Raw genomic sequence first — 24,459 nt, 5'->3', positions numbered from 1 at the left:
TGGAGTTTAGGTGCAGGGTCCTTTTTAAACTCGTTGGCCACGACCTCCATCTGATTGTACTGATCATCATCCAGCAGAGGGCGCACTGACTCCAAATACTAGAGGAGAGACAGCATCGGTTTAGTATTGCGTGAAGGGGGACACATGTGTTTGTGTGTGTATGTGTATGTGTAATGGTGGGGGGATCATTGTGCGTGTATGTGTACATGTGTGTTTGTGCAAGCATACATGGCTGTGTGTTTGGGTGTATCTATGTAAGTGTGGTTGTGTGTGCGTGTATCTGTGTAAATGTGTGTGCGTGTGTATGCATGTGTGTGTGTGTATGTGTGTGTGTGTGTGTCAGTGGCGGTTGCTGCTCTTTGGAATAGGGGAAGCTCTAAAATGGTCAATTATTAAATTAATATTATTAAGTTGCTATATTGTTCTTTGAGGGCAAAAGTTATCCCAAAACCCAGATTAGACCAAACAGTAGAGTTCTAAAACATGGTTTCACCAGTTCACTTAGGTTATTTGGTAGCCAACTAGAGTTATTTCTCTGTGACTATTCTGTAAGTTCATCTGCCTTGATGTTTTATGTTGAATCTCCCCTATAAAATCAAATGGCTATGAACATTAATTAAACATTATTCAAAAGTAAACATTATCATAATGCATCCAGGCTACACAGTTATATCGCGAGCTAGCTGGCTACAACCTAGCTTAAATTCACAACTGAAACAAAAGCAAGTCACAAACTCAGTAACTCCATATTTCACTCCCAGAGAAATTATGATATGAAAATATGACACTCTGGAAATTATGATTTTGGGGCGTTTATCCAATACACATCTAGCTTTTCTGCACTGAGATCAGCCCACGCTAGTGCCATTTAAAGTCCAGTGAAGCCGAGCGTCTAGGGGTTTTTGATGGATTGTGTCGTCACAGTAATGGTTTGGAGGCGGAAAGTCACGATAGATGACCGGCAAAACCTTATTTCTGAACGAACTAACAATGAATTTGAACAAGTTTTTAGCATGTTCTAGTTGGAATAGTAGGCTAATGTAATATAGTAGTATTTGATGAAATGTTCTGTGATATTTTAGAGGAGGCTGAGCTTTCCCTGTAGTCTTAGAGCAATCGCCTCTCGTGTGTGTGTGTGTGTGTGTGTTAGTGTGTGTGTGTATGTACTCTTACCCTGCTGATGGTATCATCCACGCTGGGTACTGGCAGTCTGGGAAGAGAAGCCTGGAAACTATAGAGTAGAGGCCTCCGACCCGAGAATATCTTCACCAGGTTCTACAACACACACACACACACACACACACACACACACACACACACACACACACACACACACACACACACACACACAGTCAAAATACTGCAGGCATAAACTGTGCATACACATAATTACAGTATAAGCCAACATACATGAACTTGGATTGATATCAAAACATTACTGAAAAATTGTGGTACCTGACCCCCCACACACACACACACACACACACACACACACACACACACACACACACACACACACACACATAGAAAGACTAGATTAAGTGGGTCTTACCAGCCAGACTCTGGTGGAGAAGCTCTTCCTGCCGTGGCACTCGAAGATCCAGCAGTGGTAGGAGAGCAGCAGCTTGAGTGTGTAGCGCAGCAGCATGATGAGGGCCAGCCACAGCCCTGTGGCAAACACCACGGCACTCAGCACCGTCTGAGTCTGCACTGTCAGGTACTCACTGCAACACACACACGCACGCACGCACACACACACACACACACACACACACACATACACACACACACGCACGCACACACACACACACACACGCACGCACACACACACACACTCACACACACACACATATGCACACACATACACACATGCATGCACACACGCACACATGCACACACACACGCACACACACACATGCACACACACACGCAAACACACACGCAAACACACACACGCACACATGCACACACACGCACACATTCATACACACACACACATACGCATATGCACACACGCATGGACACCATCACATACACACACACACACACACACACACACACACACAAATCACATGCATGCATAATTAGACTACAGTAGAACACAGCAGTGTAGTATGGCTGTAGTATTGAACATGTTGAGTCCCTGAAGATAATACATCTGCTAAACCCATATCACTACCCCCTACCCCCTCGGCTAAATCCCACTTATCTCCCTCTTCTCTGACTGTCTGAGTGCTCAGGTGTGACTGACCCGACAGGTAAGGTGTTTTTAATCCTGTCGATCATGCCCAGTGATGGGTCCACCCGGGCGTACATGGTGCTCATGACGCCGATCACCATGATCAACCAGCTGGACGGACTGGCGGGATACACACCCGTCAGGACGCCATTCTGCTCGTCAGGGAAAGGATCAATGAATGAACCATTCAATCAACATATCAATCAATCATCCAACCACCAATCAAGAATGAATGAATGAATTAAACAGACAAAAGGCTTATCAATCAATTAATTGATCGACCTAGCAATCAACATATAATGAATGACTGAATTAATGAAAAAAATAACTGATCAACCAATCAATCAATATATAATTACATGGAGACAGACAGGCAGGTAAACAGACAGACAACCAGACAGATAGACAGACAGACCTTGAACCTGATGGCCCTCTTCCTCCAGGAGGTGACCCCAGACAGGTAGATGTGCTTTAGCACCTCCCTGCTCAGGTGTAGGTCAATGCCGTCAGGGGTGACCGTGAACTGGAACCCCACAGCCTGATGTGCTTCTGCCATCCTGCCGGCCACACACACACACACACCCACACACACGCACGCTTGCTAGGCCTGCTGCAGGTCAACGGGTCAGCCAGGGATTACCTAGAGTCAGAGGAGTCACATGGCCATGATGCTAAAAGTATGATTCAAACAAGTTATCGAAATCATAATAATTATAGACTAGACCCTTCATAATTATAGACCCTTTCAAGAGAGTTCCATTATCAGCATCATAGTTGACCCCACAAGGCTTCTGTTTTAACATTCCATATGTTATCTTAATGCAGAGGAAGTAGATTGGGGCCCGAATAGAACGTTCAAGCATTGTTTTTGTTTTTATTGTTGAAAGGGTCTATAATCATAACTCACATTCAATGACAGTAAGTGTAGGCCTAAGTTCATGCTCTAATTCTATGCACAGTGAGGCATGTTGCTAGGTGCACAAATGAGATTGGAAACATAGAATTGTGTTGCTATAGAAGGAATCAGAATATTATGTTCTATCAAACAGCCATTGAACCAGAGAGGGTTAAAGCAGAGCTAGTAATCAAGGATCTTTAATTGAACGTTTTGATCCTGAACAACACACAGCAACATTATGTGTAAGGGGCTTGAGAGTTGGGTTTAAGAATGAACCGAAGATATTTATATTTATTTATTGATTGTTATTTTCATTCACACGCGGACTGAGGACACGCGGGAGGTCAGGGGCGCCGGTTATGTTTTGAGTGACGTGTGACGGCTAGAATTTCTTTTTCCATGTCATATGACTGGAGGTCGACCAACTGGGCCAAAGTTGAAGCACCAGATATAGCGGTGTGCGCTGGTGAGGTATGCAGGCGCGCTGACCAAGTGAACGCTACTTACACAAACCAGTTTTAAAAATATAAACACACAGCCGGCCGACGACCGGCACGTGGAATTTCGTATCACAGACGCATTGGCATGTTATATGCTCGACGCATTCTGTTTTCGTATTTAGTTGTTACTTAGTTTTTAAAAAAGCATATATAGATTACTTGGCATTGTAATGACATAATAGTGGGCAAAGGCGTCATAGCCTACCATAACTAGCCTATAATTCAATTCAACCGACTTATTTTTACAGTGTACATGGGAATGGACTGTAGTTAGCCAAGAAGCATGAACATAAACATACACCTGAAACACTGAAAGAGAAATCAAACAATTCTCATCTTGCAAGTTAGGATTTCTATACGACCCCTAAAGTAAAAAAAATCTATATGGATGAATAAATTACCTATCTATCTATTTATCTATCTATCTATCTACCTATGTAGTGAGTACAGGATGAGTTCTCTTACCTTTGGTCAGAGGTTTAGTTAGCCACACCAAGAGGCAGAGTGGGCGCATAAATGTGTAGCGTCCCTCCAGTGAGAGAAATCTGGAACTCCCAAGCTATGACTCGAATGCCCTTCACAACTACCTTCAGGAACCAACTAACGAGGCGACCTGTAGTTCTCTCTCTCTCTCTCTCTCTCTCTCTCTCTCTCTCTCTCTGGCTTTTCTCTGTGTAACTGGACACTTCTGAGGGCTTGCTTGTGTGTGTGTGTGTGTGTGTGTGTGTGTGAGTATTCACTGTTATTGTACTGTGCCTTAAAAGCCTCCAGATATATCCACAGAATGACCCCTAAAACACACTGTGATGTTGCAGGAGTGGAGAGATGTTTAAAGGACAAAATAAATTATAGAGAAGAAAAAGAGGAGCTCGATGGGATATATTTAAAATGTATATAGATAGAAAGAAACCAAAATGGAAAGAAGAAAGAATGATAGAGAGGCAACCAAACAGAGAGAAATAAAAGAATGTTCCATGTTTGGAAAGGTTAATGTGTGGTTGGCATTGGTTTGTTGGCAGCCAGTTACTTCCCTCAGGTGGGTAATCGGGTCAGGGAACGGACACACTGGAATCAGTCATGATGCAGTCATGGCTAATCAACAACCAGGTGCCCACATAACAACCAATCAGCTACAACCAGTTTGGCATAAAACAAACATGACAGCACACTAACATTAACTAACACACACACACACACACGGTACAGAAACATCAACATAACCTTACACACACATATTAAGTGTGCAGAATCCCACATACACTACGATACAGAAACATCAACATAACCTTACACACACATCTTAAGTGTGTAGCACCCCACACACAGCATACAGTATCCTCAAGGAGAATTAGAGGTCAGATTGTGAACATGGTGAAACAATGTCTAATGTTTAATGTTTCAACTGGAAGCAGGCTGACATGAAAGGGTTAGGCTGACACACATTAATACATCCTGCAAGGACATGTGCCTGATATCCAACTCAGTGGTAGGGACGCATGTTTATAGTAATATGGTTATGGATCTTGGCAGACACTTTTATCCAAAGTGATGCACAATAATAACAATAAACATTATCATTGAAAATTATGGGTGTAAAGTAGTCAATATCGCCTATATGCATTTAAACAGAATGATAACAATAGCAAATCGTCATAATACAATAACTATAGGATACTAGTACTGTCTTAGTTGTAGAAATGGCATAAGAGTGGATTAGAATGTGTGTGTGTATATATAGTATAGACTTGAGTGTACACACACACACACACACACACACACACACACACACACACACACGTGAGGTGGAGTGGTGTTTGGTGCACTGTGTGTGTCACATTAAGAAGCTGCAGCTTGCCTAAAGTCTGTCTCAGTTCTGTTGCACAGACACAGTGTATGCTGCAACATACTGCATGGGCAGGGAAAGACATGTTGAGTAAGACATTTATAAGATGTTTATAAGATGTTTGCGGTGTGTTAAAAGTAGAGATGGAAGAGGCTCTCGTAGCAGGTGGGGATGGGGAGGGATGGGAGGAGAGAGAAGGAGAGAGAGTCCGTATTCAGTCTGATCACAGAGTCATGCTTTAAACTCGATATGATGACCTCGCCGTCCACAACGGTCCCCTGACCAATGAGAGCCATTTTCTCCATGCTCCGGACAGGCCCCCAGCGCTGAGAGTCCACACAGAAGGAGGTTACCATGGTTTCGGTGTTGTTTCCACCAATTACCAGCAGCTTGTCTGTGGCACCCAGGAAGTAGAGGCTGGGCATGAGGGCATCTGTTCGGGTCAGAGTGGGCAGGAGTTCTGACCAGCAGTCTGGGGGTGGGGTGGGGGGGAGGGGGGGTGGTAGGAAGAGGGACGATGAAATGATATGAACAAGGATGGGAAGACAAGAAAGGAAAGATGAAGACAGGCGGGCAGATAGACATACAGACAGGCAGATAGACAGGCAGATAGACAGACAGACAGGCAGTGATCCACAGGACAGAACAATGCAGAATTCCCCTCATATACAGTATGTACTTATACATGGTAAACCAATTTCACCAATTACAGCACTTTATACTTAGCACTGGATATACAGGATCCCAGGGACTCATTCACACTTCTACTCACACACACTTCCCCTCACACTCACACACTCTGTGCTTCTCCTGTCTCTTGCCTCTGTCTCTCTCGCTGTTGGTGGTGCTTCACACACTCAAACAATCACACACTCACACACTCAAACACTCACGCACTCACACACTCAAGCACTCACGCACTCACACACTCAAGCACTCACACAATCACACACTCACACACTCAAACACACACACACACACACACACACATACGCACCGTGGGTGGTGCTGTATCGGAGCACCAGGTTCTCCCCGGTCTGGTAGATGCCTTACACATTCAAACACTCACACACTCAAACACTCTCTCTCACACACACACACACACACACACTCTCACACTCACCGTGGGTGGTGCTGTATTGGAGCACTAGCTTCTCTCCGGTCCGGTAGATGCTGCCCAGCACGTAGAGGCAGTCGCCCCGCGCTGCTGTGAGGGGTGAGTCGTGCGCCAGCGACAGGCTGAAGCGGAAGTCGCTGAGCGGCAGCGACGCCACAAAGGCCCAGCAGTCGGCCCAGGGGTCGTAGCGCTCCACGGCGGTGTACAGGCTCGTACTTGAGTCAGGGGTCACCAGCGAGTCCAGGTACCAACCGCCCACGGCGTACACACACCCCGCACACGCCACTGCGCTGAAATGACGTCTGTGCTGTGGACACACAGGAATACACACAACACACACACACACACACACACACACACACACACACACAAACATTAAGCCAAAATTCTAAAGTCAATAATATTAGTTATAGTGTAATTGATGTAATAATTAACAGCATTACTCATAGTGAAAATCATCTCCTGAAATTCAAATGGGGTCGGCTGAGATATTGGGTATATTACAATTGACCAGTACATTAGATAAAAAATATATACCGGTACATCAAATAAAATAAAAAAAATTAAACCCCCATTTTATCCAAGATAAGTAACTAATCAGATCCTTCATTACAATCTAGCTATGTAAAAATAAACTTCGACATTTCGCATGAGATCATCATGGGTAATGATTGATCAACGTTCTGAACTAAGTAGCAAAACAAAAGGTTGGGAATCGAATCCCAGGTGTAAATGGTAGCAGTTCACAGTAAATTTGGTGTAATAGTCTAGTTGACTCTGTTCATTCCATTATGATTGGTGTCATAACTAGATTGACATCTTGAGTGACTGTGTAACTGGTGTAATAAGTAGTTGAGAATAATGTAATGTGAAATAAGCATGACTAGCAGACTGCTGGGCACCTTGATCATGGATGTAGGCACTCCTATTCTCTAGTACTAGTATTGACAGATGCTATAGTCTCCTCTGCACTGTAGTTTAAACATTCTTTAACACTGTAGCTTTGTAGTTTACTAAGCTAAGTTTAAATGTTAAAATGCTTACATTATAGCCTAAATGTTATTCCATTGTTGTAAGTCGCTTTGGATAAATGTGTCTGCCAAATGAATAAATGTATTAAGTGGGTCTAAGGGACTGCTTGTAAGTGGGACTAGCGGACTGCTCGCGAAATGCTGTGCATCTTAATTAAGGGTGTATTAAGCGTGACTAGTTGGCTGCTAGTAGGCTGTTGTGCATGTTGATTATAGGTGTATTAAGCGTGACCAGCGGACTGCTAGTAGGCTGTTGTGCATGTTGATTATGAGTGTATTAAGCGTGACTAGTGGACTGCTCACATGCAGTTGGCAAGATTTTTTTGATCATATTCACTGAAACCGACAATATGCTCCGAAAGAACAACATAAATCAGCCGGTTTAAGAAAAAAAAACGCACTTCTACCTCCACCTAGAGCCTGTTATTTGTTTTGCAAAAATCCACAGCTCCCGGTTCTTCTGGTCCAATCAGAGCAGGGCTGTGTGAGATCTGACTGTCAATCACAATCTGGTGCAGTCTGGTGCGCACTGACAAGCACAAACTCGATGAGAGGGTGCTCGGTGGTAGTGGGGGAGGGACATGAGAGTTGTAAACATTCAAAATTTCAATCTGTCAGACTTGCCAACTGCAGCTTTAAAGGGGTGGTTCAGGATTTTGGACATAGAACCTCATTTCCAAGTTAGCAAGTGTGATATTTATCAGTGGAGACCGTTTTCAACACGTTTCCTCCCATCCTTCTAATTGCAGAGTTAAAGGTGCTAGGCTTACATGAAGTCAGCGGTATGTGTTAGCCTGTCACTAAAACAGTCTTACCCACTCCACAGTACACCCCGAGGCAAATAAATTATAGCCCAGACTATCGATGTAAATGTCTGTGTTGATAGTTTTATTTCTAACATTATTCTATCCTTGCATTTCAATGATTGCATTACATTTTGAGGGACTAGTTTCTTAGCAGCGGCGGAATTATACTTGCTCCGGTTAGTAGTACTGCGCCAAAAAGTAAACAGAGAAGCGCACTCCAATGGGGATACCTAGTAGTAGCTTTGGTAATATCAGTCCGCCGCTGCTTTGCTTAAATGCCTACAACCAACTTCAGGGAACAAAGTATAACTATTGCAACGCGATGCGAGGGTAGTTGTATTTCTTACACTATTCTATCAACACAGACATTTACATCGATTGTCTGGAATTTGCCTTGGGTGTACTTTGGAGTGGGTAAGACTGTTTTTAGTGGCAGGCTAACACATACCGTTGACTTGCGCTAGCCTAGCACCTGCGAACTCTGCAATTGGACTGGATGAAACGTGTTGAAAACGGTCTCCACTGATAAATATCACACTTGCTAACCTGGAAATGAGGTTCTATGTCCAAAATCCTGAACCACCCCTTTAAGCGTGACTAGCGGACTGCTCGCATGCTGCTGTGCACCTTGATCATGGACGCCACTGGGGCCCACTGCTGGGTGAGGGGGTTGTAGCGGAAGGAGGCCATCTTGAACTCGTATCCGCGGGCGGCCCGGTGGCGGTAACCTCCGATGAGGTAGAGGTAGTTGAAGAGCACCGCTGTGGTGAAGCACCACTTGTCCGCCTGGAACGGCATCTCCGTCAGCGGGGTCCACCCCGGGGTCTCCACCTCCTCCCCCTCTTCCAGGCGGAAGACCCTCCGCACCGCCTGCGTTTCCAGCGCGTTCCGTGCGCTCAGGTTCTCCTTGCGCAGGCAGCAGAGGCGGGGGGTTCCGGCGGAGCGCAGGTCTGGGAGTAGCTCTCTCTCACGGGGCTCCAGCGCATGACTCATGTGTGGCAGCTCCAACAGGTGAGCGCTCAGGTAGAGGAGCACCTGCTGCCGCAGCTCAGGGCAGCCCAGCCGCTTGGACAGCTCCAGGTACGCCGGACAGGTGAGCGGGGTCAGGAGCGAGGACAGGAGGGCCAGCAGGCGGGAGGTGTAGGCGGAGGAGAGCAGGTAGCTACTCACCTGGAGGTTGGTGGGCAGGTGAGCTGGTGCCACACGGAAGTGACCCAGGAAGTAGAACTGCAGCAGGCTGTGGAAGACCTCAGAGGGCACGTGTTCTAGAACAATCCGCCGCTGGCTCGTCTCGATCATACTGGAGTGGGAGAGGGCCCGGAAATATTCGCCACACTCTGCAAGATGCTCCAGGTCCACCTGTGCACACACACACACACACAAATATAATTTCTTCTTGCATACCTGTTGCACAGGTAAGACCTTTAAGAATCGTGCATGAGTGTGACTGTTCCGACATACGTAGAAAGTGTGTGTGCTTGTCTGCACGGCCACCATTGCTGCGTCGTCATGGTAACCGTAGGTCCTGGCTGATTGGTCAGTCTTCCACTCCTCTGATTGGCTGTAACTGGACTCCTCCTCCTCCTGAGTGATGTCACTGTCCAGTGTGAGGGGCAACTGTGTGGTCTGCTTGGTGCGGACCCACTTTGATCCGAACTGCACCCATGACCAGAACCACAACCAGAGCACAGCAAGCCACCGCCACAGAACAGCCAACATGACGTCACTAACACACTCACTTGTTTAAACATTCAATCTCTCACACACACACACAATCTTTTGCGTTGAGACAGGCCAGACGCCAGCTTCCATTTGGTCACTGAGACAGTCCATGCGTGAACCTGAGGGCAGTCACTGTTTACCTCAGCAATCTGAACACAAGCCCTCCTCCCCCCTCAGCAGTCCATGGACTCTAAACACAAGCCCTCCTCCCCCTCCTCCTGCCCCTCATATGGGGCTCAGTGTGAAGCAGCTCCCACAGGTCACAGCGAAGCCAAGAGAGCCTCAAATAGAACAGCGCAGAACAGCCCGGAACGGCACAGAACAGACGGCTTTAAATAGGCATTTCCAATCCCACGGGCTCACGCTGCCAGCCGTCCCAGCCCCTTTCTGCTGGCTCCTCCTGGACTACAGGCTGGAGCCCTGAGTCAGCTGCCCAGGTGAGAGGCAGTCCAGTCAGCTGTGAAATAAACTCAAGTCCCAGGCTTCGCTGTTCAGCAGGCCTCAGCTCAGTCCAGAGGCAGTGCTGCACACACACACATTCCTGGAGCAAGTGTTCACTGGAGCCACATGAGCAGGGAGACTCTCTTCTCTCTCACACACACACACACACACACACTGACACACAGATACACACTGCCTCTCCGGTCTATTTTAGGCAGCCCGAGCTTTAGGGACCCTGTGCAGAAATACGATGCTACCGAGTCGTTTAGTTTCACTCTCCAGTGCAGACGAGTTCAGAGCAGGGAATAACTACAACTACTGTGCTGTCATGCTATGCTTCTGCACAGCGGTGAATGTCTGGTTAACATTCATGTGCGGCCAGGCATGTAATACATCTAATACATCAGGTGATCTTTAAGTCCAAGTGAATGTTCACACCAAATTTGAAGAACGTGTCTCAAGGTATCCTTGAGATATCGCGTTCGTGAGAAAAGGACATACAGGTGGTCACAGTGACTTTGACCGCCAAAATTTTTTTTTAATAATTTAATTTTTTTCCAAATTTGAAGCATTCTTAAGATATCGCATTCACAAGATCGGGACGGACAACCTGTGAACATGTGGGAGGCACAGAGACCTAAAAATGACCTCTGATTGGTCCATTAACACACCCTGTCTGTGCCCCTCCAGCTTCACACACAGTATACTGACTGGACAAGAATTACACTCCAAACATGATTATTATTTATTTTTGTTTATTAGCAGTAAGAAAATAATAAATACAAAATGAACAGCAAAGTTGTGAACAAACACATGAACTACAGCAACAGTGCTGGTTGTTAATGTCAACCAAGCCATGGTTTTTGGTAGGAACTGTAAAAACACATGTAGTGGTAAACTTGCTTTAGATGAGATGAAGTTAGTAAAGCCATTTAGCTGACGACAGATTGTCATCAATATGCTAAATTCTGAGATTAAACAAACACCAAGGGAACGAAGCCATCATATCCCACACACACTTGTGCTAATGCCACTGTCAATCTCAGGTGTGTGTGTGAGAGTGTGTGTGTTGGGATGAAAACATACCACTACGGGTGGCCTCCTCAGGTAAACACTCATCTCCTAATGTCTGAAGCAGAGCACTAACACATCATGGCCATCATGACTAGCAGTGTAGGTATAGGAGGCCATTTACCAGATCAATCCGGCCCCTCACACACACACACACACACACACTGAAGTTACATTTTGGGTACTTCTTCTATTCTTCATTATTGTTTTAAAGAATTAAACACACCCGTTGATTAGGCAGAATCGTTCCTCTCCTATCAAATGCATTCTTTGTTTGTATGTATGCTATTTAAATGCCATAAACCACACCGTACTGTTTCCATAACCACAGTCTTTTTTTACAGCTCATTCCAATAACTGGAGGAAGTCTACATTCTTTTGGCTGTGTCTTTCAGGTAAGTAAAAATATGTATCTTTGGAGGGAAACCAAACTCAACTGGCAAGACACAAACAAATAAAAACAAATAAACAAACCATGAACAAAGACTGAGTAGAGTTATGAGTAAATAAATAGTTCAATCAAAATCAAGATGAGTGTCAATAAATCAAGTGATTAGCAACCAATCACACATGAAGTCTACTGGTCATGCTTCATCGGACAACCTTTTTAGTATGCTACACAAAACGCACCTAACTTCTATCAGCTACCACTCAACCCTCCTGCCTCTCCCATATCAGCTGCACCGCTCCAACACAACATTACTGACTGTGGTGCACTGAGAACATTCACCTCCTACACTGGAGCATCCATTAGCTCCCTCTCCACGCTGCTCAGCTCCATCACACAACCAGACCCCTGCTAACCAGACCCAAGCTAACCAGGCCCATGCTAACCAGACCCATGCTAACCAGACCCCCGCTAACCAGACCCAGACCAATACTAACCAGACCTATGCTAACTAGACCCCTGCTAACCAGCTGGGCTACACACATGGTAAGGCAACAATGCAGTGCTAACGCTTTCCTTCTGCAGAGATACAAGAGATCTAAAAGGACAGGAAGGCAAAGATAAAGACAGAGGGAAATATAAAGACAGAGAGAGCGTGAGAGAGAGACAGAGAGAGAGAGAGAAGGAGGGATGGTGGAGTATGGAGGTATGGAGAGGAGAGAGAGAGAGAGAGAGATGATGACACATGATGAAACACATGACAGAGGTGTCCACCTTTGAGCTGCACGCCCAAATCCACAGTTAAGAAACCGCATGAATAACCATATAGAGCAGTTCAGTCATGCTTTACATTAAGGAGCCTCGGCTAACAATACAGAATGAATAAAATAACATTAACAAACTATTAAGTTTAACATTGAAAGAACATATTTAACAGTTAATGTGTTATTTTAAAATGGCGTGTATCTGATATTACTAATAGAAATCTTTAATCTAAAGATCACCAACATGACACAACACAACAAATTCTTTCTATAGGTTGGTGTATGCCAAAACAGTATGGACCCATATAATGGAACTAATGAAATATGACACTGTCATAAAAATAAATGAAATATGAAAATAAAAAATAATTAATAAAATTAAATAAATTGCAAAAAGCATTTGGACAGCTCCTGCACAGGTAAAAAATAAAAGAAAATGAAATGTCTAAAAGTATCAAATGATGAAATCACTACACATTAATAAGTGTAAGGGCTGTAGTCAGGTGTGTCTGTCAGACAGAGGATAAGCGCTAATTTGGGATTCTATGAAGCATCATGAATTCAATTGACTGAGGAGGCACCAATGCTGCACTCCAGCAAGGCCTTGCGCACTACCGGCAAGATACACAAGAGGGGGCTACAGCCACAGTTCTGCTGGCCATTCTAAACGAGAGCCCTCTTAAAAGTGACCACAGTAAACACAGGCGTAAGTGAGTCTGTCGTTTTAAACAGCAGTAAACAGAAGTGGACACAAAGGCTTCTGATATGTTGGGTCCACAACAAACTAATCTAACATCACGATGCACAGATGTGAGCTAGTACAGAGAAATGGTATAGTGTATAAGTAAAGCGTGTGCTAAACATGGCTAATGGTCCTAGCAACAGCTTGTCTGTTTAGCGTCAGGAGTTCCCTGTTGTGCATTAGAAGAGGTTAAAGCCTTTCGACTCTGGTGTGCTACCGTGCAGGTCTCGTCATGTCGTCTACATGCCAAGAACGATATTAAAGCAGCATGACAGAAAGGAATAGACTTTGGACAGGTCAGTCGTTCCTGGTAAGAAGCACAATGCAAGCCCAGGTTCTTCATTTGAAACCGCCGTCATGCTTTATAGTTCTGTTGCAACTACTGGTGTATGACAAGAAGGATTCCTCGCACAGTTAGAGGAAATAAAACCATTCTAGAGGGAGAGAAGATGAGTGTGTGTAAGTGTGTAAGTGTGTGAGTGTGTGTGTAGGGGGGGGGGACTACTCCAGATGAGACATTCAGGCGGGCTTCAGGCGAATAGCTTCTTCTGCTTGAAGTAAGCATCAAACCTGCATAGGGCATAGTCCTAGAAACACACACACACACACAAACAAACACATTTGTGTTTATTACGTTTTGAGACAACATAGTGACAGATGGATATTTATCTGGCCTTTGTGTTTGTTTCAGACTGTGATCTATTAGTGTCTTCTATGACCTATAGAGACCTGTAGAGTGATAGGTGTGTGTGTGTGTGTGTGTGTGTGTTGACAGTACTTTTGACCTGATTGATTATGTGCTCCTTATGTGCTTCAAAAACACACAGAGGCTCAACAAATGGGAGCACACACACACAAAGCTTATGCTCAAACGCACTCATACACACACTCAAACAAGCACGTGTTAACTCACTCACACACACCACTCACCATGTAGCCAAACTCTATGGTGGAAATCCGGGCCTGGATGATGGACCAAAGTCCCCAGAAGAAGTGTGACGCCAGAGCATACCTAAGACACGTCCACAGAGCATTTAGACAACATTCACACATCCATAGGGCATTTAGACAACATTCACACGTCCACAGGGCATTTAGACAACATTCACACGTCCATAGGGCATTTAGATAACATTCACACGTCCATAGGGCATTTAGACAACATTCACACGTCCATAGGACATTTTGATAAGCAAGAGTGTAAAAACACACACACATGTTCAGTCTGACATAACTGGACACCTGAAATGCACTCACATACATTACGAATGTAAAGAACTACAGGTCAGTTTCCCCTGCATGGACTAAACCTCCTCCTACACTAAAGCTTTTTTCTGTGAAGATCTCCACTGAAGTGCTCTTTTAGTCCATGATTAGGCTTCAATCCCTGTACAAGAAAACAGACCTAAAACGTCTAGAACACACTCATGTTCAAATTTACTACACCAAGACGCTCATGTTGCCATGGCAGCACAAGAGGGAACTCACCGATTGGCCTCGAGCATAAGCTCCTCCTCCGCCTGCAGGTGGTTCTCTCTGCCAGCGTATCCTCCGCTCTCTTTCAGGTAGTGACGGATGAAATGCAGCTGCAGGTAAAAATACACACACACACACACAAACATAATTTTAACACACTTTTACCCATTCTCAAACACACACATTTACCTGTGCCAACAACACAATAGACAAATAAAAACATATCCAGTTAATTATATATTATGTGAGAGTTGATGTGGTGCTGCTTAGTCCTTCTGGTGTTATGCCCATTTAATCCACTAGGTGGCATGCTCTATGGCCCAGCAGTTGCTGAAGTCTGCTACAGAGACTCTGTACTGGACAAGGTGACTTTAGCAAAAGCCCACTTCTGCTCTTTTGCCATAAAATGCAGTTAAATGACTTTCTCAGATTCCACTGTGTGTGTGTGTGTGTGTGTGTGTGTGTGTGTGTGTGTGTGTGTGTGTGTGTGTGTGCCCGCATGTGATAAGCACAGACACAGACACACAGACACACACACACACGTACACACACACACACACACACACACACACACACACACACACACACACACACACACACACACACACACACACACACAGTGTTAGCTTCCCATGTATAACATGCAGGTGGACATGAAGCTAACCGTGTGTTAGCATCCTATGTATAGCATGCAGATGGAGATGAAGGTAACCGTGTGTTAGCTTCCCATGTATAGCATGCAGATGGAGATGAAGCTAACGGTGCGCTAGTGGGGCAGTGGTGTTCACCTGCTGTTCTCTGGTGGGGTAGTGGTCCAGGTTGGCCTTGTAGAAGGGCCACTGGTCATACGTGTAGTCATACATCCACTCACAGAAGTGGTTCCCGAAGTCAAAGCCCCTACAGACACAGCAGAGCGAAGCAGTGCTTAGAGCACATCAGCATACTTACAGCACAGTGACACACACCCACACACATACACCAGCGACAACAGATCCACAGTACCAACAGTCAACACAATCACACACACACACACACATGAGACAACAGATCCACAGTACCAACAGTCAACACAATCACACACACACACACACACACAACAGATTCACAGTATCAACAGTCATTAGAATCACACACACAAACACACAGACACAAACACACAGACACACACACACACACACACAAATAAACACTCACAGCACAGGGACAATACATTGCTAAGCAAAGGCCCCTACAGGAACAACAGTCAAGGTAAAAAAAAGGTCCCTGACATTGACTTTACTGATTGGATTATGCTGTTTAATTCTTATAGTTCAGTCTATATATATATATATATAACAGTCAACACAGTCACACACACACACAAACTTTTTTTAATATCCATATACCTGTAGTTGTAGCTGCTGTACTCAAAGTCAATGAGCATCAGCTTCTCTGGAGCGTCCGCCTGCCTCCCATCCAGCATTAGTATGTTCCCTGAAACACATGGGGCCAGAACTGGACGAATGAAAGTGTTCACGTCAGTATAACATGTGAAGTGACCGACCGTGACCGCGCACACGCACTCGCCCATGCACAATGGCCACAACGCAACACCCTTAACGAATGCAGCCATGCTTCAATTAGGTGTCTATTTTAGTGGGCTTGGCCTGGTACCACCCGCTTCTATGTGCTTGTGTATGTGTGTGTGTGTGTGTGTGTGTGTGTGTGTGTGTGTGTGTGTGTGTGTGTGTGTGTGTGTGTCTTACCTTCCTGTACATCATTGTGACAGAAGACCACAGGAGAATGAGTCGCTGCCAGCAGTGATCTGAGAGAGAGAGAGAGAAAGAGAGAGAGAGTTGGAGAGAGAGAGAGAGTTGGAGAGGGAGGAGAGAGGGAGAAGGAGAAAGGGAGAGTGGAGAGAGGGAGAGAGAGTTGGAGAGGGAGAGAGGGAGAGAGAGTTGGAGAGGGAGGAGAGAGGGAGAAGGAGAAAGAGAGAGAGAGAGTTGGAGAGGGAGAAGGAGAAAGAGAGAGAGTTGGAGAGGGAGAATGAGAAAGAGAGAGAGTTGGAGAGGGAGAAGGAGAGAGAGTTGGAGAGGGAGAAGGAGAGAGGGAGAGAGAGAGTTGGAGAGGGAGAAGGGAGAAGAGGGAGAGAGAGAGTTGGAGAGGGAGAAGGAGAGAGGGAGAGAGAGAGTTGGAGAGGGAGGAGAGAGGGAGAAGGAGAAAGGGAGAGTGTTGGAGAGAGAGAAGGAGAGAGGGAGAGAGTTGGAGAGGGAGAAGGAGAGAGGGAGAGAGAGTTGGAGAGACTGAGTCACATTTCAGAAAGTAACAATTACAGCTCCACATTCTACTGCTACTATGGAACTCAGTAATGCAATCTCTCTCTCTATCTCTAACACCCACACTCACACTCAACACATCTCTATAAGAAGAGGGTTCACCAACAATTCCTGCACCTCGTTGGCCATCATACCAGGAAGAGTGGGAGTGGAATGTTCCATTATCATTTATCATTAGAACACACACACACATACACACACATTGCTTTAACCTTTCACCCACATAGTGAACGTTTGTGTATCTGTGTGTGAGTGGTTAATTGTGTGTGTGTGTGTGTGTGTGTGTGTGTGTGTGTGTGTGTGTGATTAATTAATTGTGTGTGTGTGTGTGTGTGTGTGTGTGTGTGTGCACGCACACAAAAGTAGGTAAGAATGAGTGTGGAATGTGTTTATGTATGTGTGTGTATGATGTGTGTGTAAATATCTGCACAAATATGTGTGTGTCTGTGTGTGTGTATGTATGTGTGTGTGTGTGTGAGAGAGAGAGACAGATTTAGTGAACTGGGCATGTGCGGAATGTGAGATCCTCTGAGTTCTGCTAATCACAAGCTAAGCTTTAGGGGGAAGGGGTAGAGACATATAGACACACACACACACATACAAACACACAGACACACACTGCCCTTGGTATTGTATTTCACTGGCTTACAGCCCACATATAAGGACTCCAGGAGCTTGACAGAACATTTCAACACACACACACACACACACACACACACACACACACACACACACACAGATTCACAGTATCAACAGTCAATAGAATCACACACACAAACACACAGACACACACACACCTTCATGGCAACAGACGACCTGAGTTGAACTGTAAGGCTTGAATTTCATGCATTTAGCAAAAGACCTAGACAGTAGCGGAGTAATCGGGATTCGTTATCTGTAAACGTTTTTTTACTTTGCCCTATAGCCTGGACTGAGCGATCGCAGCCCTTTACTTTCACTTCCCTCCGCCCTCATAGTCAGCATAGATGGCCTGATAACGTGGGATGCTGCATAGCTTAGGCCTACTACTGAAGATTTTAAATGAGTGACAACGATAGTAGTCTTAAGTAGCTTTTTTGCTAGGCCCAGCACGCAAGTGTTCAGATTGACGGTCTCTCCGTCTTTCACAACGATTTTCTTGGAGCAGATCCTCCACACAACTTCGGTAGTCTGGTCAGTATGTCTCTCTTAGCTGTCCACTTTCATCAGGCCGTATATCAATAATACATTGATTTTTTTTTTTTATGTAGAAAATTATAAATGTATTTCTGTACAGACATATGGTATTAGGTATTAATTAGTGTTTACTAGACGCCCCCCTAGACTAGACGCTAGATATCATCGTCCATCACGATGTTTTACTGTACACATCGTCAAATGCCAATTTAGGGGACATCGCCCAACCCTAAACACAACACAACACAGTACAGTACAGTACAGTACAGCACAGCACAGCACAGCACAGGCCACCCCACCCCACCCTTTAGCTGGCCAGGCACAGCACAACCAACACAACACAACATGGTGCAGCCTGGCACAGCACAGCACAGCACAGGGGCCACCCCACCCCCACCCCACATACAACATGGTACAACACAGCACAGCACAGCACAGCACAGCACAGCACAGCACAGCACAGGCCACCCCACCCCACCCCACAGCACAGCACAGCACAACACAGCACAGGCCACAGCACAACACAGTACAGTACAGTACAACACAACACAACACAACACCTGACAAACACACAAACCAACAACACAACACAAATGGCTTACAACACAACACAACACAACACAACACAACACAACACAACACAACACAACACAACACAACACAGTACAGTTACAGTACAACCTAGCACAACCTGACACAACCCCTGACCTGGCACAACACAACACAACACAGTACAGCACAGCACAGCACAGCACAGCACAGCACAACACAGCATAGCACAACACAGCAAAGCACAGCAGAGCACAGGCCACCCCACAGCAGCCTCAGGCATCCAGTGAGACTCTTGTCAATCTCTGCTTGTCTGACCCAGCAGCAGCGTGTCTTCTCCAAGCCCTCATTTTCAGGGCCTCTCAACCTCTCCTCCTCCGTCTAGCACATTCTCGCCCTGTCCTCACTCACTCTCCCCTTTCACACTATCTCTCTGTATCTCTCTTCCTCTCCCCCATCCTGCTTGTCTATCTATTTAGAAAAAAACTTGATGGACTTTTGGATCCTCCCTCTCTCTTCATTCATTCATTCATTCTTTCATTCATTCTTTCTCTTGTCTCACCTCAGGTTGTCCAGTTCATTGGGCAGGTCATACTTCATCAGCTTGTTGAACTTCTTTATGTGGGCGTCCCGGACAAACTTCAGAGTCTTTATCTGCTCCATGTACCTGTGACACACACACACACACACACACACAAACACACACATAACTGTTAACCTCTGGAGCGAGACTGCTGCTCTGCTGCTCTGGGGTGTGTGTGTGTAAGTGTGTGTGTGTGTCTGTGGGGGGATGTCTGGGTGTGCGTGTTAACATTCCCATGTTTTTTTTTAACTTTTATTTTTCTAAATCTCTGAAACTGAATTCTGAAACTTTCTCTATTTTTCAGGGCACAATGATCCACATTTCACTTATTTGACTAATTAGCTGGTTAACTGCAGATTACATTATACTGTTGTATTTTGTCAAATGTGTATTTGTAAAAGTCAGGAGCTGATCTGTGTACCGGTCAATGGTCCCGAAGAGCCATTTAGGCTCCTTGTTGAAGGGCATTTTCATGCCGTGGAAACGTGCCATCTTCATGGCGATCTCCGAAGAGAGTTCTGGAATGGCCAACTGGTCTGTGCGCAGGCGTTTGCTCTGCAGGTAAGGCACAGACAATCAGAGTGAGTGAGTGAGACAAAGTACTGTATAAGTGGGCATGTCTGCTGGTATGTGTTTTTGCGAGAGAATGAATAGGTTTGTAAGTGTTTGTGTGTGTGTGTGTGTGTGTGTAAGAGAGAGAGAGAGAGAGAGAGAGACATTTCATTCATGCCAATAAAGCACAATTTGATTTGATTTGAGAGAGAGAGAGAGAGAGATATAGAGAGACAGGCATGTATGTCTGCGATGTCTCTGTGTGTGTGTGTGTAATAGATAGAGCCTTACAGGTATGTACTGCTCTAGTCTTCCCTCAGGAAAGATCCCAAACAGTCGAGGACCCAAAGTTCGCTCTGCCAGGATGGCAAACATCACACTCTCTAAGACCAGAGAGTCCACCCCCTGTAGTACACACCCACACACACACACACACACACACAGTCAGACAAACAAGAAGGGAAAACATAATTGAATGTACATGATAACATGATTGCATAAGCCATGACCTTTAATATGAGCCAAGTCTACACTACACAGTGCAATTATGATCCACAGACCGATTAGTCTACCCATACCACTGACATAACTTCATTTCTATCTCCATGAGTGTTTGAATGTTTTTTTTTTCATCAGATAAATGTACTGAATAAAACTATTGCCTTTATTGCGGCCATTCCACCATTAATTCCACGCAGTTTCGCAGTTTTTGACAACAGACAGGTTAGTCATGACCCTGATCCGCTGATTATTAGCAGAGAGGGAAGGGCCGGTGGTCTCTTCTCAGGACAGTACAATCAACGCCGAACTGCACCAGTGTGCTCCGTACCTGTAGGATGGCTCCATATATCCGTAAAAGCACACGGGCTGGTTCATCGGCAACTGGACGGACATGTTCTGGCAAACTGCACTTGTAGAGGAGATTACTGAGTCCTCCACTACGAACCCAAAACACACACACACACAGTGAGAAAGAAAGAGAGAGCGAGCGAGAGAAGGAACTAGGAGATAAAAAAAGCAACTAACATGACTACAGAAACATAACTACAGAAAAATATGAGAAAACTTTTTCATAAACTCCATAAACTATTTGGCTTGTCACAACAAACCTGACTATACTAATTTGAAAGTCCTGTTCAGAGATGGTCTTCCACGACCCGGACAGAAAGTCTCGACACCAAGCGAAGGCTCTTCCGCGAGTATCCCGGTCGACCTCGTCTCTTCTCCCGTCCCGGTAGGACTCCGCTTCGGAGTCGTCATCCCCATTCGCACCACGGGGACTCGGTGTCCTCCGTTGTATGTCGTTAATCGCCAGCCTGGCCCCAAGCGCAGGACTAGTGTTGTCAGTCGTGAGTGTTGAAGATATTCCCCTGGTGGCTCCGGGTTTGAGAGAAGCACCGCCGCTGACAGTAGTGTGTCGGCTCGACTGCATCGTGACGTGCTGCCTGTTGAAGTGTGTCGTTGGGTGTGGATGGGTTACGAGAGTGGAGCGAAGAACCGGGAGTGACAGTGAGCGAGCAGAAAGTCGCACTGAAAGGGATGTGATAACACTAAGAATCATCTGATAGGCTAGACCGCATGATGACAAAGTTACGAGAGGAACCGGTTTATTGGTGGCGATAGCCTTGACCAAAGACCGAATTCGACCGATTGTTTAGTGGCTGGTTAGCTAGTTATTTGGGTCGACTGTTCAAAGAGCTGCTCTAACGGCACTGCATCGCTTATATTCCCGACGACTACGGTTATAACAGAGAATGTCTAACAAGGGGAGAACCGCCACTCTCGGGAAACTTCCGGTTTCTGAACTGGTTGCAGTTCCTCTTCTGGTTCCACATGAGGGCGCTCACGAATAAGTGCAGAATGAATGGAGGCCTATGGAGCTGTACCCCTCAAATCCACTTTTCTCGGGATATATTTTTTATATTACGAATGTTGCAGTCGAAAGAGGGGGCAGAGAAAATACAAACCGCTGAGTATTATATTTTTTGAGTCACTTATTTGTTCTAAAAAGCCTCAATGACGTCATTCATTAGCAGAAAGCTAGTGTGTTGTGGGCAACAACGACCTAACCTGTAAGAAATCGAAAGGACGTGACTACTCGTTCATTCAACTTTTGACCTATAATCCATATTGAGCTTGCAGAAACCACAATCAAATATTCAATTTCTCAACGACAACCAGGTGAAAGAGACAAATTTAGCCGTCTAGCTCCATAGACCTCCATTGTTTTTGCACTTATTCGTGATCGCCCCTAGCGGAACTGCAACAGATTGCAGGTACAATGGAGTTAATAGGGAGTGATCCGGCTTTCCGTAAACGGGCTCTGGTTATAATCCGTGGGACTCGCATGTTAGAGGTCCTGGCCACTTCCTCGTCTTTTGGCTGCACACACCCTTGTTGCCAAGTCATTTTGTATGACTGACAAGAACTTATCCAATGGTTTTCAAGAACTGTCATCGTGTGCTTTGTCTGCTGTTGAATATTAAGAATCGTCATTGGTCAAACGTCTTAGTCCCGCCTATTTAACATGCAAAGTGTTGATTGGTTGCCGTGGTACATTGCATTATGGATAATGACGTTTATCTTAACCGACGTGTTTGAGTAGACTTATTTGAACTTAAAATTCACAGCTAACAAAACAATAAAGAAATGTGGTCTAAACTACATAGTTCTGATAAAAAGGGTCACAAGAAACTTCCAATAGACTCATTTAAAATATGAAAGTGGTCTAGCCAAATAATGATCCTAGATGACAACCCTAATCAAAGTCTTCTTGGAATAGGCTAGCCTACTCTTTGATTAGGCCTGAAATCCATCAGACAAATGGGGCCTACCTCTAACAGGTAAAAGGTTTATTTAGCCTACTTTAACAATCGAATAAATAGTGGAAATGTTCAATCTAAAATGTTTTGTTAAATGTTTATATAAATTCTAATCATCAATCAATGTCATATTTTTCATGCCTGCAATTACGCTAACAGCGAGCTGATGAAAAATATGAACAGGTCTGTTATTTAGGAAATAGCATGAGTTGGCTGGTCATAGATTGTCACAGCCTGTAGGCCCTACCTGATAACTGTTCATGTTGGTAGCACCTCATGTCGGCATAATTCCGGTATCGCCTTAAGACTGACTGGGCTCTGAGAGTAACCTATAGCTTCGAAAAAAGATTTCTAAAAAGGTTTCTCGGCCATTTGGTGGATGGGTTAGTCTTACCCTGACTATGTTCTTGCCAGGGCGGCATACTGTTCCTGGAGAGGGCCTGTCTTTACTGCGCCTGGCCGCAGATGGCGTGGCGCCCCATGACGGTTCACGGGTGGGTTTCAGCACCACCCGCAGTGAACAGCTCCTCCAAGTCCGCAGGATCCCACAGGTCGCCCTGGAGGAGTGGGAGGCGCGCTGCTGTTCTAGTGTTAACCCGCATGGGAACCAAAGAGAAAACTGCAGTGATTTTATACGCCATATATGCCTTAGACCTATCCCTAATCAGAACAATGACACCAGAACCGGTAGACCAGAATGGATGCTATGCTCACCAGATGTCAAATGTACTATATGAATTAGGCTACTGATTAAATGACAGTACTATGACATGTTAGGCTATATTTCTTTGATAGGTAGCGGAGCAAAGAAAATACATGAGGTGACATTAAGGCATTTTGGGACAATAACGATCTTTGGAGTCATCAGCAAATGAGTATGTGGAAGAAAGAGTTTGTGTGTTCGTGTAAAAGCGAGGGAATCTATCCGTTGGCGCGTAGGCTATCTGCAGTGCTTTCCCCTCCGCTCCGCCGCTTCAGCTCACACTGAGCATCGCGTTGCTGCCGCAAACCTTATACGCAGCGTCCGGAGCGACTGAGCTCGGAGTGTGAACGAGCGCCCCTCCCTTCCCCACCACCCCCTCCCCAGAACGCACCGACGCTACGTCTGCCGCCTCCCTCCGCGCACCACTGGCTGTTAGTCGCGTCGAGCTGCTGACATTTAGCAACGAGTCGCCTGTGTTCCGCAGGTGTACAGCAGGGCGTCTTACTGCGCCTCCTCCGAGAAGAAAGCTTCGGCTGATACAGACATAGTTTCTATTCTTTATTTAACGTTAGTATTTGTGTGTGTCCTTTCGTCATTTCTCTCTGCCGACGTGGACCGTGAGGTTTGATTTGATGGTGCTGAGTTGACGAATCTGACAGAGCCAGGGGGTCGCGCGGCCGGACAGCATCTGCATTGTGGCGGCAGCGAGCGGGCGGACCTT

At 45.5% G+C, this 24,459-nt stretch overlaps 3 protein-coding genes across 4 annotated transcripts in view; all 3 read right to left on the bottom strand.

Moving 5' to 3' along the window:
• cpt1b (carnitine palmitoyltransferase 1B (muscle)) overlaps positions 1-4,269 on the bottom strand; it is a 19,117-nt gene extending 14,848 nt beyond the window's left edge. The window contains exons 1-6 of the mRNA XM_048256379.1: positions 4,103-4,269; positions 2,655-2,879; positions 2,252-2,391; positions 1,553-1,724; positions 1,174-1,275; positions 1-98 (exon numbers count right to left, since the gene is read on the bottom strand). The exon at positions 1-98 is cut by the window's left edge and continues 40 nt beyond it. Coding sequence (XP_048112336.1) covers positions 1-98; positions 1,174-1,275; positions 1,553-1,724; positions 2,252-2,391; positions 2,655-2,795 — 653 coding nt within the window. The 5' untranslated portion in view covers positions 2,796-2,879; positions 4,103-4,269. The remainder of the gene's footprint in view (positions 99-1,173; positions 1,276-1,552; positions 1,725-2,251; positions 2,392-2,654; positions 2,880-4,102) is intronic.
• A 735-nt stretch (positions 4,270-5,004) lies between these two features.
• LOC125302965 (kelch-like protein 42) lies at positions 5,005-10,762 on the bottom strand. The gene is made up of 4 exons (XM_048256380.1): positions 9,896-10,762; positions 9,062-9,793; positions 6,604-6,904; positions 5,005-5,952 (listed from the first exon to the last, which is right to left on the bottom strand). The coding sequence occupies exons 1-4, from the start codon at positions 10,151-10,153 to the stop codon at positions 5,612-5,614; spliced, it is 1,632 nt and encodes a 543-aa protein (XP_048112337.1). The 5' UTR covers positions 10,154-10,762; the 3' UTR covers positions 5,005-5,611.
• A 573-nt stretch (positions 10,763-11,335) lies between these two features.
• Positions 11,336-22,012, bottom strand: chkb (choline kinase beta). Of its 2 annotated transcripts, none has more exons than XM_048256381.1 (11): positions 21,323-22,012; positions 21,043-21,151; positions 20,505-20,618; positions 20,083-20,216; positions 19,641-19,745; positions 16,784-16,842; positions 16,424-16,532; positions 15,827-15,935; positions 15,051-15,148; positions 14,493-14,574; positions 11,336-14,149 (listed from the first exon to the last, which is right to left on the bottom strand). In XM_048256381.1, exons 1-11 carry the CDS (start codon positions 21,772-21,774, stop codon positions 14,093-14,095), a joined length of 1,428 nt encoding a protein of 475 aa, XP_048112338.1. In that variant the 5' UTR covers positions 21,775-22,012; the 3' UTR covers positions 11,336-14,092. The 2 variants fall into 2 exon arrangements, with proteins under 2 accessions (XP_048112338.1, XP_048112339.1); XM_048256382.1 differs by having other exon boundaries at positions 16,424-16,511; positions 21,323-22,011.
• Between the last annotated feature and the right edge of the window lie 2,447 nt (positions 22,013-24,459).

Source organism: Alosa alosa, chromosome 11 (assembly GCF_017589495.1).
Source record: "Alosa alosa isolate M-15738 ecotype Scorff River chromosome 11, AALO_Geno_1.1, whole genome shotgun sequence".
In the NCBI taxonomy this organism is placed as follows: Eukaryota; Metazoa; Chordata; class Actinopteri; order Clupeiformes; family Clupeidae; genus Alosa; species Alosa alosa.
The sequence above is the reverse complement of the archived record's forward strand: the minus strand, read 5'-3'. Positions and strand labels throughout refer to the sequence as shown.